Genomic DNA, 17,831 nt, shown 5'->3' on the forward strand with positions numbered 1-17,831 from the left:
AAGGGAGTGGAATTAAAACCATTATGCATGGAACTCTAACAGTGTATGAAATACTCTGGCAGACAAATATGACCCAGGGACGGCAGGGGGCTCGAAGCAACACATAAATTGCACCAATTTCCTAAAAGACCAACTGTCTAATTTCACATGGAGAAAAAAAAAAAAAGTACACCATTTGAATATTATAAAGGATACTATAAACACATAGACGTCACACAGGAAATAAGTACAATAATTGCCAACAGCACCTATAAGGCTATAAGGCTCACTATATAACCCTGTAAATACATAATCATGTCTTTCGTTTTAGTGTTTGTTTAAAAAAAACAGTGTAAAAACAACAATTCAACTGGTTTCCTGGCAACTACTGGACACTGCAGAAACAATGGCCTTCGTTGACATGTAACAATAATTTAAAAGAACAGAACTGAAATATATAATGGTAATTCATTACAAATAAATAAACATAATGCTTATATGCTAAGTACAAACTCAATATAAACAAATCAAGTAAACTTTACTTTATTTATTAATTACTTGATTGAGTTCACCTTAAAATTTGCAATTCTTGAATAAACATAAGGTTCATGTAGAAGTTCAATTAATTTACCAATTTCATTTAATCAAATCCGATAAATGTATTTTAATTTGTTCACACTGACTCAACATGGTAGAAAAGCATTGCATTAAATGTGACCTTTTACATTGGACCTATGCAATTATTCAGTGTTTTTTTGGTATAATTATTTTTTTTTTGTGTACTGGTCCAAGAAATAGTCCGACGTATTCCCATATTTCCAATATTTATGCTAAGCTAAGCTAACTGGCTGCTGGCTACATATTGAGTGTCATAAAAACCTTCTCATCTAACTGAGCAATTATTCTTTTCAGAGTTCGCCACAAACACTGAGCACAATCTGCTTTTTTCAGGACTGTTTTTCCAACAGAATTGTTCCTGGATAGAATCAGTGACAAAGAAAAGGACAAATAGACAAATACAGAGACATTTTGAAGGAGACAAAACCTTTTAAAAAACAACCTCAAGGCTTTTAAAACCTCCTCTAGCGGTGCCTTTGCCCGAGGTTCGGGACCCATCGATCCGTCTCCCTGCGGGTGAAATGGAGACTCCCTCTGACACATCAAGACATCCTCCTTTGTATGCATTCGTAATCAAATAAGCCGCTCTTACTTTATTAACTTGGACAAGCTTAGTTGAGATAAGCCTGTCGTGTTAAGCCACCTCAGAGGAGAGGGGGGGATCAGATGAGAGTCGACTCCGGCGCCCCCAGATGCGAGCTTTAGGTCGCCGTGTTATTGTCTGAGGCTTGGCCCGAGGCTCCGCAGAGAATCACTTCCTCTAATGGAAAACTATTGTCAGCCGCGGAGGACATACAACCGTGTGGAATACGGATCAGCCGATCCGGACTTATGCACAAGACAGAAAAGAAGCTCTCCGTCCAACAGAGAAGGCTATTTTGGAATTGTAATATCCACTGAAGTCGATCCCGATTAGGCGATACATTCCGAGTAGACTGGACCCTCGTGTGCTGGGTGGTGTGTGTTTTTTTCCCCATCGTTGTGGTGGTGATGTGTACAGAAAGCAAACAAAACAACAACAAAAAACAACATGAAAGCTACATTTCTAGTGTGCTGCCCCATATTTTAATTCCGGCGACGGGACTAAACATCTAAAGCTGTCATAACAATAAAACAATAAGGCACTTGGTGAATTATTTATTCATGGGAGTGGATGAGATATAGGCTAATGAGCATAACCCCATCTTTGCTATGAATATGTCATTTCCCTTTCACACACGGCAATTTTTTATTTATTAGTCGTACCCTGGTAGGCTTTGCCTAATGTAAATTGACATGTCCCCTCAACAGCAGGCTGAATGAAGAAAGACGCCGGGCAGGTTCAGAGTCAGTTCAGAGCACTCCTGCGTATGTAAAATGTATACCGAGCGCTGAAGGAAATATTCCCCGACAGATCGTCCCGGGGGACGAGGAACTCCATTTGCCTCGCTGGTTTTCGTCTCTCCTTCGCTTTCTCCGTAGAACGACGACGTGTGATACATACGTTATCCCCCTCCCCCTCTTTTTTCCGGCATTTCAACAGGTCAGTCCATCTTCAGGATTCACCTCAGTCCAGGATGTGAAAACGTCCATTTGGCCTGAGAGGAATCCTTTGCAAAGTCGTTTTTTTTTTGTTGGTTTGACACTGTGTGGGCTTGTATATGTGGAAGGAAGCTGGTGTGTGATTTTTCAAGTCTATTAAGAGAGGAAAGAAGAGGGAGGAGGAAGAATATGAGCTTCAAATAAAAGCAAAGAAGAACATTTCTTGAAGGAAAGACCTTTTTGTCACATCCAGCTTTTTTTTTTGGCCAACGCAATCATCCGGGCATTACGTTCCTCCACTTAATACAAGTGAGGGTGTCATTTTCAAAGTGCAGCGACAGGGACCGCCGTTGTGGTTCAAATGACACAGAGTGCTCTTACACACTAATTGCATAGGTGCAAAGTGAAGAAGAGAGTCCTGCAGGACAGGAATCCCCTTGAGGGGATTGTGAAAGGGTATAATAAGAGAGCTGAGGGGTCGGGCCTCCAAACTAGGGGGGGCGAATCTGAAGGATTTCAAAAGCTCCGGGGAAAAAATATTTTCATCCATAAAGGGAACATCAAGGTAGCTCAAAGTCACATTAATATTTGATATGTCATGATTACACTGTGTCCTCGGTAGAATATTTCATTTTCGAGGGGGATTTCAAATCGACACCCGGCACAGGTTAGAGCATCGTTTTCCTGAGGGTCACCCCTTCACATCCTTCATTCTGTACTAGATAAAACCCCCAGCTCTCAACTTTATACAACTGCTTGTACTGCATGGGTTAGATCAATGCATACAATCACAACTTTTAAAAATCTGTAATTGAATCTTTTCAAGAATTCGCAAGACTCGTCTAATTCGGCCTCTAAGCTCAGATCATTCTAGTATATTATTAAGTTTACACACAAGAAATCATCATAGACAACCTTATTTAATGGCCTGGTGAAATCAATACATCTGATCAAAGAACACTGAAATCAAGCCATTGACCATTTTGTTTTGGAACCCTTTCCAGAATCCGGCAAGGGTCGCCAGATCCAAACTTTAAGGTCAAGAGATGTTTGGAGTTTCAGCATATTATCATGTTTACGTGAACAGAATTGACACCAGAGATGCAGAATGACTATCTATGATTGAAATTGACCTTTTTTTTTTGGAAGACTTCTTGGAAGCTTTCCAAAAATCGTTCAAGGTAATTCGGATCCTACCTTGTTTCAATTGCTATGACATGTTTTTGTGACCCCCCATACTACTACAGTATTTCAAAATGTCATCAATAACATCTGACACATAATACAGAAAACAACATACCTTTAGCACCAATGAGACAATCGGACGGATGGCCTGGTCGAGCCCCGACATCCGCCTAGAAAGGAGTATACAAGACACGGTGAAGTTCACAACATGAACATATTTCACAACTAATATCATGAAGACAAATGCCAAGACACATCATAGTTTATGGTTCAATTATTACAGAGGATATTACTGCTATTTATCATTATTATTTTTTTGTTACAGATATCTAATTATTCCCAGCTTCGTGGCTAGATTACGGACTTAACAGAGACAGGAAAACATGTTACATTTATGTTTAGAGAGGGTTTATGTTCAACTACGTTAGGGGGAGAGGTTAAATTGGGTCAGGTTGTTTACCTTGTGGGACGGAGGTCTTTTTAAACAGCTACTGCCATCCTCTCTCTGCGGAGGTCAGCTGGGGGTCATTTAGAGTCTCTTTAATGGACGGGAGCAAAGGCAGGCTCTTTAAACGACTGGGAGAGGGTCACATGACCGGAGAACAGAAAGAGCAAAAGCAAGAAGAGAGAGCAATCCCAAACCCCCGGTACTGAACTGAACAAGGCCTAGGAGGTCAAGGAGGCTTTTTCGTGGGGCGCCGCCAGCCGCTAACGTCGGGGGTAAACACTCAGAGAGTTAATGTGTGTTTACTGATGATGCTCGACGTGACCGCCGTTCTCTCCACATCGAATTATACGAGCAAACAGAGCAGATAGGGAGTTTCAGGAGCGGCAACATCGTTATCGCTAAATCCTGTAAATCTCAGGCGAGAGATTTCCAAAAAAAAAAAAAATGCATCACATGGCGTTCAAATACAAATAGGAAAGTCTTCTTATCAGATTCAAGAGGTCAGCAACAAGGTCACAAACAGCCATTTGCTGATTTTTTATTTTTTGGTAATACCATCTCGCTTCCAGTTTGGATTTTATGCCAGAACATATGTTTGTTGTTTTTTTATCTTGTTTTTCTCTTAGTTCTGATGACACACGATGTGTCGGAGCTTCTGTCCTGTTGGTAAATATTCCCCCCAAAAATGTATCCAGCTTTTCTTTTGTTTGGGTTTGTTAGTTTAAATTATGAGGATTATTTATGAGTCCATAATTATTCTCTCCAACACAAGTGGTTTCTTTCAAAATGTTTATTCAGCATCAACAAAGAAGAAAATATTAAAGGGCTTACATAAGCTCAAAATCATTAGAGTTGAACACATCTAGAGATGGAAATGTTTACCAATTCACCAGCATTAGATTTAGTGTCTGAAAATTGATTATTATGCCCACAAAGTCAGAAAAGTAAAAAAAAAACCTGTCATAATTACTCATGTAGAGCATCTAAATAGAACACAAAAATAAAAAAAGCCTGTGGATTGTTTTGCAGCTCTGCTTGTTCAGTGCACATAAATTATGAGTGGCTATTTATAGATGTGATAAGTGGATGTTTTTGGGGGCCGTGATGATGAACACAACTACATGACAATATCCACAGTAGCACACCACGCTTTTATAAGCCCTTTAACACTAAATAACTATTATTTTACAAAAAGGAGAGGGGGACAGCAAAAAACAATATGTATACAGTATGACTTTTCTCTTTTTTTCCAGATTGTAAATAATTCATTTACAAGGGACACAATTTCACCAATTACCCCCTTTAGAAAGAAATATCTACAGTACTGCACTTTCCTAGAACTAAGCTACTACATTTTAAAGTGATCAACCAACGCAGTTCAAGGTTCGGAGAATATCGGGTGATAAATTAAGTCGCACTGGCAGCTGTGTAGAAACATTTGTATCGACGGCTTATAGTGATTCACTCATCGGTACAATGTCGTTCTTCACAATCACATAGCTGAGAGAGAAACTTAATGTACTATGGAGTCTTTCTTAATCTCAAAGTCCAGTCAATTTCTCCTGGCAGGAAAAAAGGATAGATCGCCTAAATTTTTTACCAAGTGGGAGTATGCTTTTTTTTAAATGTTTAAAACGTTACTCATTCAAGTGTCTCGCTATCGCCGTTTCATTCGTATTATTATTAATTTTTTTTTGCGGTTTAAGTTTTTTCGATTCTAAAAAGGGGGGAAGCGTCCATAAAAAATCCATTACTTGGGTTGAAACAGCCATGAGGACTCAGGTGAAGGTTGTATAAACAGTTCAATATCTGGTGTATGGCTGATCTCTGTACGCTCCCTTGGTTGTTCGCGCTGGCGGCGCCTTGCCGCGACTGTTCGCCCATTCTTCCAGACCTGATTGACAAAAAAAGCAGAATTACAAAAAAAAGGTGTTACATTTAAAATCATTGGTTTTCCAGCTCTACAATTAAATACATAATTACACTCCCGCCAATGAAAATACAGCAGGAAGTCCAGAGTCTGGTCTCACACCACAAAGCTTGACTTCCACCTGGAAGGAAGCGTCTCAGATAACTGAAGGAGAGCATTGAAGAGCTACTTGAAAAGGACCCGTTTAGTGGCTCCCGGCAAAAAAAAGAAGGTCACAATTACCATTAGCCCAAATCAGCCCCCGGTTCACCCCCCACCATGCCTGGTTCAGTCAATGTGAGAGTGCCACTATCGATGGCACCCTTTGTCTGATCTGCAGCCAGCTTTGAGACTTTTCCCAGAGCCGAGGTACACAAAAGGGTTGTGTTGTTTTTTTTTGTTTCTGTGAACAGGCTTCTCTGTTGGCAGCACATAGCCAATACCCCTTAATTAAACCTGTCAGCCTTTCACCGGCAGTCACTTTGAAGAAACACACCAAAGTAACCTTGTGTTTGGAGAACAAGGATGCCCATCAATGCTGTTTATCTGTTTTCCTTTGAACCGTCGCCCTCCTCCTGTGTGACCCACGCGCCAGCAGCTCATTTCATTTTTATGTGGCGGTATGGTGGACCTCTAACGGCGGCTCGGTGCTTCGGCTTGTGTGGTCACAAAAGTTTGGAAAGTTTTCATCGTGACTTCCAAAAACACAATAAATTATCTTAAAGCAATACGTTTGCTGATGCAGAAAATATTATCGTTATGTATTTGCAAAAAAAGGTAATAATTCGTTCCTAGAGGGCTAATGTTGTTAGCATTGGAGCTAACCACTAATATATTATGACATGTTCAATGTCAAGACTTATTTATATTAGAGAGAGAATTATGACCTGTTTAGCTTCCTAAAACTTTCTAAGCAGCTTTAAAACACAAAGTTAAAACATGCCAAAGATCAATAGATCAATAAATATATCATCTTTTCTTTCCTCATAATTTGAAATGTGTTATTATGCAAATAACCAGACGACTGCAACAAAGTCAAAGACACATTTCTTGACAGTTGAAACAGTCTTCACATAGTCTGGAGCCTTCATAACAACCGCTATAACACCATGAAACAGACCATCAGCTCCACTTCAGCTGAACGGCAGCGCGGCCTACGCTACACTCCGTATCATCTCAGCTATCATCCGAGTGCAGTGCTAACGTCCTTGGCCCACTTTTTAACGGTATCTTGTCAGAGGTTGACGTAGTCGTCGAAAAGAAAAAAAGGTGTTAACTGTGTGAATCTCTGTGGCGACCGGGAGACGTTCACAGCTTCTTTCCAGACACGATAAACAGCCTCCAAACCAGAGAGTGGCCTTAAACAGAAAGCTCTTCCACTTAGCTGACACCGCCACTCACCAACATGCATTACTTACACCTTTAACACATCTTTGTTTTGTAATCCGACGGATTCTTTGAGCTTTACTGAATATAATCCAATCATCAGATTTCTTGCATATTTTCAGGAGACTAATTTGTGTTGATGTGTTGAGATGAATTGCATCCAAATTATTTTACAGTCAAGGATGGTTTATTATATAAACAAATAGGTCGTTAAACAAAATGAATGTGCAGTACACGCTATGGAAGCTATATCATTTTAAACTTGTGTATCTACGAACTAATCCAAGGATTTAACATGTTGAGCAGAAGGAAAAAACATATATCAGACAATATCTCATGACCATGTTTGCTAACAGTGTTAGCGCGCCGTGTTAGCATAGGCGTTGTTAGCATGTTAGCGTAGCTTTGGTCGGTGTACAAAGCCACCATGGAGGCAAAATCCCAACTGTGAAAGTGGAGAAATATTTCTTTTTTTTAATTAAGCTTTATTTTCATGATGCCATCGGCCTTAAACATATGGAAATAGCTGATTTTCTGTTGTCGTGGTTCTATAAATGTAATGTATGGTGCCAGACTGCCCCGGTTGGATAAGTGCATCACTTTTCTTTGCAGCAAGCTGGAGAGCAAAACATTATTTGTTGACCCCATTGAAAATGTGTTATTGAAAGACTAAATGGATTGAAGAGGAACATTTTGTTCGATAAAATCCTGTTGTGAATTTTGAAAATGATGACATACTTTTTTTCCCCTATAGATTTTGACTTTTGCACCGAGACAATTACAGAGAGCCGTGTTGCTCTCTGTGTGTGTGGGTGAGAGAGAGAAGGTGGGATGCAGATATTTCTGTAAGTTATTAATAAAAAAAAATGTCTGTCATTTATGATTCATTCTGAACTGAACTTTAAGACTGAAGACTCGTACACTGCAGCTTTTTTCATTTTCAAGTACTTAAATGTCAATACTCGAATATGGAAATTATATCTACTTATTTATATGCCTGTTTGGTAGCTTTCTGCAGCTGAACCCAACTTTAAAATGAGAAATAATTAACTAGGCTGTGTGAAGCAGCTCGTCCAGAGGGCCCACTTGCCATCTCAACACATCCCGACACGCTGCCGCCGGCGGCATGCAGCCAAAGTCGGGAAGCAAGAAGTTGTGAAGAAGCCTCCTCCACACCTCGGTTGTAATGGGCAACAACAAAGACCGGAGAAGTCTGAATGTCTCTCTCTCGCCCTCTCTCTCTCTGCTCTGCCTCTTCCTGCCTCGCGCTGAATACTTTGCTGCAGTCGACTACAAAGAAAAAGGGACTTTTGCAAGAAAAGACTTTAAATGAAAGGAACTTGCTCCAGCCAGAAAGGGGGGGGGGGAGAGAGATGATCCAGAGTCCTGCTCAGACCCCCTGGGAGCCCACGATGTCTGAAGATACCGGAAAGAGCCAAAGCAAGATGTTCCCAGAAGTGATGAGTCATCAGACGATTCTCAAGAACGCCCAAAGAGCGACGGCGGCCGACTTCTGATACGTACACGAATAAATGGATGTCACTTAATAAACCGACGTCAGACACGACGTACTGGACTGACTAAGCAATGAACGAAAGCATCAATCAGCTTCAGACGGAAAATTAAACTTTATATGAATCTTCACAATATGAATCTTCACTACTGCTTCGTAACCTAGCAACTGTTGAGCAACGCATTAATCTATTGAAAGTGTATTTAACTGGTAAATAATCAAGAACTTCAGTCACTGATTGCACCTGGTTACATATGGTCTGCTTTTAAAAATAATAATAATCATACATTTAATTTATATAGTGCTTTTAAAGGAACTCAAGGCACTTAAAATAAAAAACAACAGTAAAAATCTGTTTTCTTTTTTAAATGATTCGTCGTTGCATTCATCTATTCCTTTATTCATTGATCCGTCCTTTTAATGGAATTCTCTGTATTTTCTTGTGTAGTTAATGGATCAATAACATCTCATTTCTAAAGAACTTGATGCATTAACAACATTCATTAATTGAATGCCACAGTAATGCAAAAGTAAAGCAAAGTAGATGTTTAAGTGATTTTTCAGCTTGTTCAAGTCTCTTCTTATTCTTTTCTCATTTGTTATAAGGATTCTTTTTGTAATCAAAAACGAAATAAAACAAATTAAATGTATTTGAGGTGTTCAACTCACCGTACGAATCATACGACTCCCCGCTTTGTCCGTATTCGTAGTAGTCGTCTGAGCTGGAAACACACAGGAAGGTGAATATTAGTGTAAATGTGAAATAAAAACATATTGTCAGTAGAAACATTTATCACAGCATGTAACATAAGGCCTGCAGTGGCAATAAAGAAAAAGAGTGTTTTTTTCCCTCCCAGTTCTAATAAAAGTTAACAACAAAAACAAGAGGCAGCTTTCAATCAATCAATCAAAAGTTTCTGCAATATTTTCAGCTTTTACAAGGCAATTTCCCTCCAAATGTCCATTTCCATACCGCCGATACGGAGATCTATGAGAGGTGGCAACTTTAATGAAAAATAAAAAGATGGGCAAAGGCAGAGTCGCGTAGCGGGTTCATTTCTGGCTTCTTTCTTTCTTTCTTTATTTGCGGTCACCGTGGAGATGCTGACAGAACAATCCCGCGTTAGCATCACTCTGTAACGCCGCTATCATTCCAGAGAGGTAATTCATCATAAGGCTGCCACTGAGCCGACACCAGCCATCACAGCTGGGTCCTCTCCGCCTGCCTGTCAGTCAGTCTGTCAGCGCTCTGCTGCCGGATTAGAGAGCCCCTCCCCCCCCGACACCGCATCAACACCGGCCCGACCGCTGAGGGCAAAGAGGTGACGGGAATGACACCACGCTGGAAGTAACGCCACTACGCTTTACTCCACTAGATTTCTTTTTTTTTTAAATGCCAAAGTGAGAAGTCTCACTTTCCACCGCGGCTCCACGGAAATCAATCTCCACTACTTCTCATCTGCTATTAAGTCGGAGGCAGGAGAAGAGCTGCACAGTGATGAGTGTTTTAAAGGAAGTAAGTAATTATTCATCTTCACATTAATGCACAACAGCATGGTGGCACTTTGTTTTAGTGCCACCATGCTGGTCTGATGATGCACAAGAAACAAACGCCCATTAAACATCCAACTGTGACATCTTCCAGTTGCAAATCTACAGGACCTGTTAGCATCATGCTAAATGCTACAATTTAGTCACTGCATTAGCTTAGCATGCTACACAATAACATAACTGAAAATGTGCAATCATGCAGTATATATATTCAGGTTTATTGTCATTGCAGTTTATACAACTAACTTTGTTAAATCTCTAAATTCTAGTTCCAGCTAGAAAAAAATACAAAATAAATATCAAATATAAATATGAAAACGAAAATACAGCAGATGTCATTTTATAGTAACTTAACTTTGGTAAACTTCAAAATTCAAAAGCTACACTGCTGTTGCTGTTAATACGAACACATTTCTGGGACTATTTCCTCCGCAGAAAGTAGTTCCAGTTTGTATAGAATATTGTAATTTGTTTTTATTTAAATGTAATTATTCTATGCTGCAATCCCCAGATACAAAAAAAGACATTGTTTTCACGTAGAGGCGGAAAACAAATAAATAAACATAAATGCATAAATCATGTCCTGCGTTGCTTAAAAAAAAACTGTAAAAAGGGAGAAAGTGACAAAAATATGCTTTCTTGTGTCGTGGGTGAACTGATCCTTGCTTTTGGCAGCGTCCCAATAACCAATAATGCCTTTCGACAGCAACAGCATGACAAACCCTTTGCTCGTTTTATTGTTTTTTTTCCGCAAACAATTTCTCGGCGAGGATGAAAAAACAAAAAAAACAACCCGGCCAATTGAGGACAGTGGGAGGAATCGTTTTAAGAGCACTACGGCGGCTCAATGAGACATGAGACAGCTCCCTACAGAGGCTTGAGCCCTAAGTCAGGCTTAGCATAAATTTTACACAGTTCATAATTCAACCGCAAACAATGCCAAGCCGGCGGAAGCAAACAAGGCTGCGCTAATGTAGTCGCTCCCGAGCAGCGAGGCCAGCTGCCGGCGCTGCGAGGCTTTCCAGGCAGCCGAGGTGCCACCATGCATCTGCCACGGGTGTCAAGTCACCGCCATATCCTTGACACCGCTCGTTGGCCGACAGAGACGGAGACAGAGAGAGAGGGAGAGAGACATGGCAACCGAATGCATGTTTTGGCTCGTCATGTTGTGTACCCGGAGACAAGGCCTGACAGGATGCTAAATAATTACATTTCACACTACGCCAAAGAATTGCAGCGGTGTATTCCCGAGGTCGCCTTCAAAAATAAACATCAATTTTCATGAATGTCAGAAAATCAATTTGCCACAATTCACAGGTGCTTTGCCGACATATTGCGAAGTGTCTGAAATATTGGCGATGTCGTTGATGTCCGGCTCTCTGAAACAAACAACGATATTCCAGAGGATTGCTTACATGCCGTAATCAGCATCTTTTTGCATTTATTCCCACTGTCTATCTTACAGGAAAAAACTGTAAAAACAAGCCTTTTTTCTCTCCTTAACTCTGCAGGTTGCTGTGTTGCTGAAAGGCAAGAAAGGTCCAATAATAGCACTCTGTGGTGCTGAGAGCTGCCAGCGCCGACCTGCTCTTTGCACAAAGGAGAAGAGCTGTTAGGCGCCTCTAATTTCTGAGGTGACATTTCATCAATATCGCTACACAACTTCTCCCCGTAGTTACTTTCTTTTCTCAATTACAGAGTCCGGCGAAGTCTGAAGGTCAAAGATTCCAGTAGAAATTCTGCCTCGAGTTGTGAAAAGTTCAACGACGCCCGCGTTCCCCCCCTACAGCACGTTTAACTATCTAGCATGCTATAGTGCATCTAGCACTAATTTAACTGAAAATGACCTTTTCTGTTTTAACACCAATAAACACATTCAGCGTGTATAACAGTATTATCATACTCAGGGAGGGAACATATATCTGCTTTTTGGTCTATAAATAGAGACGTTTTTTGAGTGTGTGCTTCCGTGTGTCTGTCCATGGCTAATCTCGCATTCTGCTGAGTTAAACTGTCAAATATTTTGGGAGTCCAGTCCTTGCTGCACGCTTAAAGACCTCTCAGGGTTGTCGAGACTCGCAACTTTCTTAAAACACCATTTATTGCCTGTTGACTCACCAAAACAGTTTGCTCACTTTTATCGTAAATGTTGCGTTGCAGCTAACAGAGCTACCAGTACACACACAAACACACACACACACACACACACTTGATTTTGTTTTTGAAAAGATTGTATTCAATTATTTTAAACGCTTTCGAGAAGATTGCCTGCATTCGTTGTGAGTATCTTATGAAGACTTGCAGTCCATTAGTGTCGAGGTGGTTGATTGGCTGATTGCTGCAGACACACCTGGCACTCCACTGAGCACCTTTTTAGTATTATAAATAGGGGTGAGTATTGGCAATAACCTCACGATATGATACGTATCACGATACTTTGGTCACGATACGATACGTATCACGATATCATGATATAAATAAAGATGAAAACACAAGTACCTGTATATGTACATCAGATGATATTGATCAGAGGACAAATTAAGTCAAAACTATTTCATTCAAAACAGCCTCTCCATTTTGTTCATTCCCATGAAATTCACTGGAATAAATATTGAGTATTGGGCAGCAAAAGTATCGCGATATATTGCCGTATCGATATTTTTACCCACCCCAATTATAAATGCTATTTATTCGCAAAAAGTGAAACAATAAACCATGTGATGTAAAGTCAGGTTTACTAGAGGTCCAATATGTGACATTGAACATTTTCATTCATGTTGCTACAAGCCATCATGTTTCCTAGAGAGGCCAAAATACTAGACCAGCAACAAGTATGCTGAGTGGCTGAAATGAGACCTGAAAACCTTCTTAACTGCCTTGTAAAATCTACATAAATCCTCATTGATTCCAAATCACAGCGTGTCCTTATCACACAAACGGTGAACACCTTAGATCTCACAGGTGCAAAAGCTCTTTTGACTTTCTAAATAGGTCAAATTGGGATCGTGGCATTCACAGGATGAGGCGTCCGCTGATTTGCGTCGCGCCCCGAAGAAAAAAAACAAACACAGCAATGAGAGCTGCAGGCGATTTCATCAGGCATCTGATTCCAGACCTGCTGTTTTCCACAGGTAGAGACCCGGCCTCTCAAGCGTATCTGTCATCTCTTTAAACGCTTCGTCTTAAGCACCGATGTTGCCGTTCCCGAGCGCGGCGAAAAACAGATGGCGGTGTTAAATCTGAATGATGTAGTGCACGTCCCCGGTGGACTTTGTTTTCTCACATCGCCATTACTCTTCCAGTGCTCAGTGATGAATTGAAGGAATCTAGTAGGACATTACGAGGAGGGCTGCAGAGGTAATAGGATGCTGGTGGAGATGTGGACGGAGGCTGCTTTCCTTCTGAACACGACAAAAGGAACATTTTTATTCTGGATAACATTTGCTTTTTGTCGTGTCGTAAATACGTTTCAAATAAGAAGTGTGTGTGTGGGTCGTATTTTTGTTTTGTTTTAGTTCAATTTTGTAGATTTGAGCCAAACCATGATGTTTTTTTTTTTTTACCCAAACAATGTTTTGTTTTATAAGAAAACCGCAGAAAAGAATAAATGTTTTTCCTTGAAATGAATTGATTGTGGAATTTAAGCACGGAGATGTAATTTTGTAGGACAGAGGGGTTTTTTGGACGGTGAATCCTTGAGCAACAATAACTTTCTTGTGTAAGAATCTTTTTTTTTCATTTATTCTTGGCACAAGGTTGAAAAAGTAAAAAAATCGCTGATGAAAATACCAAACACTGAATGCTCTGATTACACCGGCTTAGCAGTGCTTTCTACAGACAACAATACGATGAAAATGAATGAAAAGACTGGAAAAAAAGCAGGTTTTTTTCCCCTTCCTCACCACTTAGTAGCAAATGAGGCTGACATAATTCCAAATGGAAAACCCTCCTCATGGATACACTGGTGATTGCTCAATGTGGTGGCTGATTGCAAAGCCATCTCCATCGCTGACCCCCCGCCGTAGAGCCACAAAGACGGACAGAATGGCCTCCAGCCACGATTTGACTCTACAAATGAGTCTTCATTTCTTTATTTATATGTGACTTCCCCATCGGAAAGTACATGAAATCCTCCTACAGGGAAAACGCCTCTTCTATCACTTCTAAACGTGTTTAGTGTCTACATCATGACAACCTGGAATCTGTGAATCTCTTGGTCTTATTGACATAACATTTACCTTTACAATTACCAGTATGCCGCTGTTTGTCTGAAGACAGAGAGAGGGGTGTAAATCCCGCCCTCATTCCCGCCGCCGCACCTGTCAATCATCCCGACAAGCTGTCTTCCTTGAAAACGGCATCGACATTCTCAGCATCTGTGAAGCCCCGTAGGCATTTTCTGAGGCCGACAGCTAACACAGAACAATCTGTGCTAAGATTCAAACACACACACACACACACACACACACACACACAATGCTGATATTCCCATTGTACTAAATGGGTGTTGTCTGCCTTCAGGCACAAGAAGAACACCTCAAAGAGGCATCGACAAAGGCGGGTAGATCAAATCAAATGATGAAATATCGATAACAGTGTTAATTTTAGGGGTTCGCTTTAGTAAACCAGCCGATGTGTCTTGCTATTCACAGTGAATACAACTCCTCTGGGTGATGTCATGAACTCAGACAAGTTCATGAGTAGCGCAAGCTGAAAAATTCGCTTCGCATTTGATGTGATCACACCTTCACACCGAGACTGGAGGTGTGTGTGTGTGTGTGTGTGTGTGTGTGTGTGTGTGGCTTCAGTAGTTCGAGGGCTCTTTCAAGCAATCGATTCTAAACTGCTACATAATGAAACTTAGAAATCCAGCCGCTCTCAGGCTCCTGTTCTCTTGTGTGCCCCGTCTCTTTTACTAAGATTTACACTCGTTCCTCGGGGGTGCGACTGCCCTTTAAAACACTGTCACACAGCGATCCTTGTGCCCCCCCACCACACCTCCACCCCGATCCCCCCTCCGTTCCCCCCGGGCCTCCGGGATCAGGCCTAAGATGTAGCGTATACCACAGCTAGATTCGAGGAAGGGAAGGTGCGAGGTGTCGGCGGCCGACAGCCTCCGAGGTGTCAAGTATGAAATAATGCTTTGATCGCACTCCGAAGACGACCTCGCCGTGACCTCGCCGAGTGTCCAGTCGGGCCACAGCTGTCATCGCTCTCATTTCCCTACAGTCGCCACCTTCGCTCCGCTTGATGAAATTAAAGACGCTCTCAAACACAAGCAGCCTCCTTGACCTTAACGCTTGATTGGTACCTCGGCGGCTCCAAGCTCTCTGCTGCCTCTTCAAAAAAAAAAAGATGACGGCTCGCCACTCTGTATTGTATAAACACGGTAAGAGGACGCTGTGATCTCGGAGCTGGCGTTCCATGAGGTTCCCCCCCTCCGGGTGCCAGCTGCCTTCTGGAACATGTAAATGTGGATAAACGTCTTCAAGACGTCTTAAAACGCTTAAGTCTCATGTCTTGAGCTCCTTAATTATATCTTGATTTCTAAATCCTGACTGAGAACGTTGCATTATAGTATACATCATTCATTAGAGTATGGGTGGCTTTCTTTTTGCAATTATGCAAATGTTTTTTAATGTTGTCGTTTATACAAAAATGTCGGCTTCGATTCAGAAAAATATTATCGTAACAAAAAAAAGATCTGTCTGATTGAGTTAGTAGTATTTACAGAATGGGCAGAGCATACAATTAAATAATGATACGTATTTCATTATCCGGCTGTGAACTGTGTGACAGTTTTAGAACAAACACAACAACACAAGATATTTCTCTGCTGAAACTCGAGGCGGTCGCACTGAGAGGAACTCAGTAGCATTAAACAGCGGTGAGTGGGACAAACAAAAGGACTTTCACACAGGAGGCCGGTGTTCGCGTCACGGTGAAACCAAACATGTTGAATTTACGACCTTACTTCCATCGTGTTTTCACATGTAATTATTTTAAGTGAAACCAAATCCTTTCTTCTGACCTAAACTAAGTGTTTTTCTCACCTAAACTGAACCGCGACCATTTCACAACATTAAATTATGCAAAAGACTGCTTCTGCCCAGGTGGCAAAATATAATTTTTTAGTGTTTCTGCTAATAAAAATGAGTCTCTGAGAATTTGTCTTAATGGGTGTTTTTCCTTTTTGACTGTTAAGCAGAGCGATGAAGAACGGTTATATGTATTTCAATTCAAACTCAGGACTTCAATTAGGTAATATTTCAATCCTAGACATAATTTAAAAGGTATACCTTCAGACATTCTGACCACAGTAGTGCCATGCAGCAATGGTTTCACGTTATTTCACCAAATCAGCAGCTGGCTCGAGAAACGAGGAAATGATGTGCCGACAGAATCAGCCTGATGTCTTGATTCATCAATTATCTTAATTTCCCGATGGACGACCAATTAACTCACAAACCCAGAATCCTCTCAGATTCTGTGTCCAGTGAGAAACGTGGGAACAAACCTTCACTTTTTGAGCAAAAGTAATATAACCACTTCTAGCTAAATGTACTTTGTGCCTTATGGAAATATACTTGAACATAATTAAGGTATCAGCGATCTTTTTAAGAGCAGCAGCCTTTTAAAAACCATCCTTTCCCCTTCACGACGAGGGCTCCTGTTTGCAGCAGAAGCCGGCGGGGGAACGCCGTGACAGAGAGACTGTAAATTGTTCTGCTTGTTATCCTCCGGCAGCTGAAACCCTGCCACGCAGTCAGAGCTGAGATTGGTGACTGGGAGCTCCTTAGGCCTGAGAAACATTGTTAGGAGACTTGTGGTCCACACACACACACACACACGACTCTCCTTGGGCTCGGGTTAGAAATAATGCACTTTTGTCCATCAAAAAGCCAAGAAGGAATGCGACCGAGAAGAGGAGGCCGTGGAGCACAGGCAGCATTGATTGCAGGAGTTTAAATGGAAGAATTAAATGTAATAAATTGGTAACAGCGTCAGAATATTTTTTTTTTATTCATAATCATGAACATCCTTTCCATGTAGCTGCTTCTCTGCAGGTGTAAAAATCTAACAAAGTCACACAATTGATTCCGTCTCCTTCAAAATAAAGTTCCCATACAATTAGAGGGGAGTCTCTTTGATTCCCGTTGACCTCCCCGACCTCGATGCAGACTTATTTGAAACTAGGGTCCAATATATTCAGAGCAAACCTTTCCTTCAAAACAGAACTCGCAATGCCGTTTCCCAACCAGAGACTGCGTAGTGCAGCTTATGATATGCAAGTACACGACGTCCGCCTGCAGTAACAGTAACTTTCCAACCAAATCCAGGACACGAGACAACCAGAGTAAGTGAATCAGCCGTCTCTGGAGGCAGAACCCCTCCATGTCCACGTCGGAGTTGCTTTGTTTCCCAGCAGATAACAGACATGGAAATCTCTTTTGAGTCGACCCCAGCCTCCAGCCCTTACATGATGGACTCCATTTTTCTTCACATCCCCCCCCACCATCAACACCACCACCTTTGCCAAAAACACCCCGACATTATTCACGACGACGCTCATAAAACAAATAGCTGCAGCTTCCTGAGGCGGACCTGCATCTCCCCCAGCGAGCATAAACACCACCACTTCAAGATACGTCCCTCTGTGTGTGTGTGTGTGTGTGTGTGTGTGTGTGTGTGTGTGTGTGATGTGGCCCCTGAAAAAGAGA

General features: G+C 41.3%; 1 protein-coding gene and 1 long non-coding RNA gene across 2 annotated transcripts in view; both read right to left on the reverse strand.

The window, feature by feature from the left end:
• Positions 1-783: 783 nt before the first annotated feature.
• LOC311028044 lies at positions 784-3,467 on the reverse strand. The gene is made up of 2 exons (XR_014598677.1): positions 3,419-3,467; positions 784-2,271 (listed from the first exon to the last, which is right to left on the reverse strand). It is a non-coding gene; the product is annotated as an uncharacterized lncRNA (long non-coding RNA).
• Positions 3,468-4,473: 1,006 nt separating this feature from the next.
• The window catches only part of khdrbs3 (KH domain containing, RNA binding, signal transduction associated 3), a 79,632-nt gene continuing 66,274 nt past the window's right edge, over positions 4,474-17,831 (reverse strand). Inside the window, exons 8-9 of the mRNA XM_084031890.1 lie at positions 9,229-9,281; positions 4,474-5,645 (exon numbers count right to left, since the gene is read on the reverse strand). Of these exons, the coding sequence (XP_083888016.1) occupies positions 5,554-5,645; positions 9,229-9,281 (145 nt within the window). The 3' untranslated portion in view covers positions 4,474-5,553. The remainder of the gene's footprint in view (positions 5,646-9,228; positions 9,282-17,831) is intronic.

The sequence above is a fragment of the Eutrigla gurnardus genome, assembly GCF_963514095.1.
Source record: "Eutrigla gurnardus genome assembly, chromosome: 17".
Classification (NCBI taxonomy): Eukaryota; Metazoa; Chordata; class Actinopteri; order Perciformes; family Triglidae; genus Eutrigla; species Eutrigla gurnardus.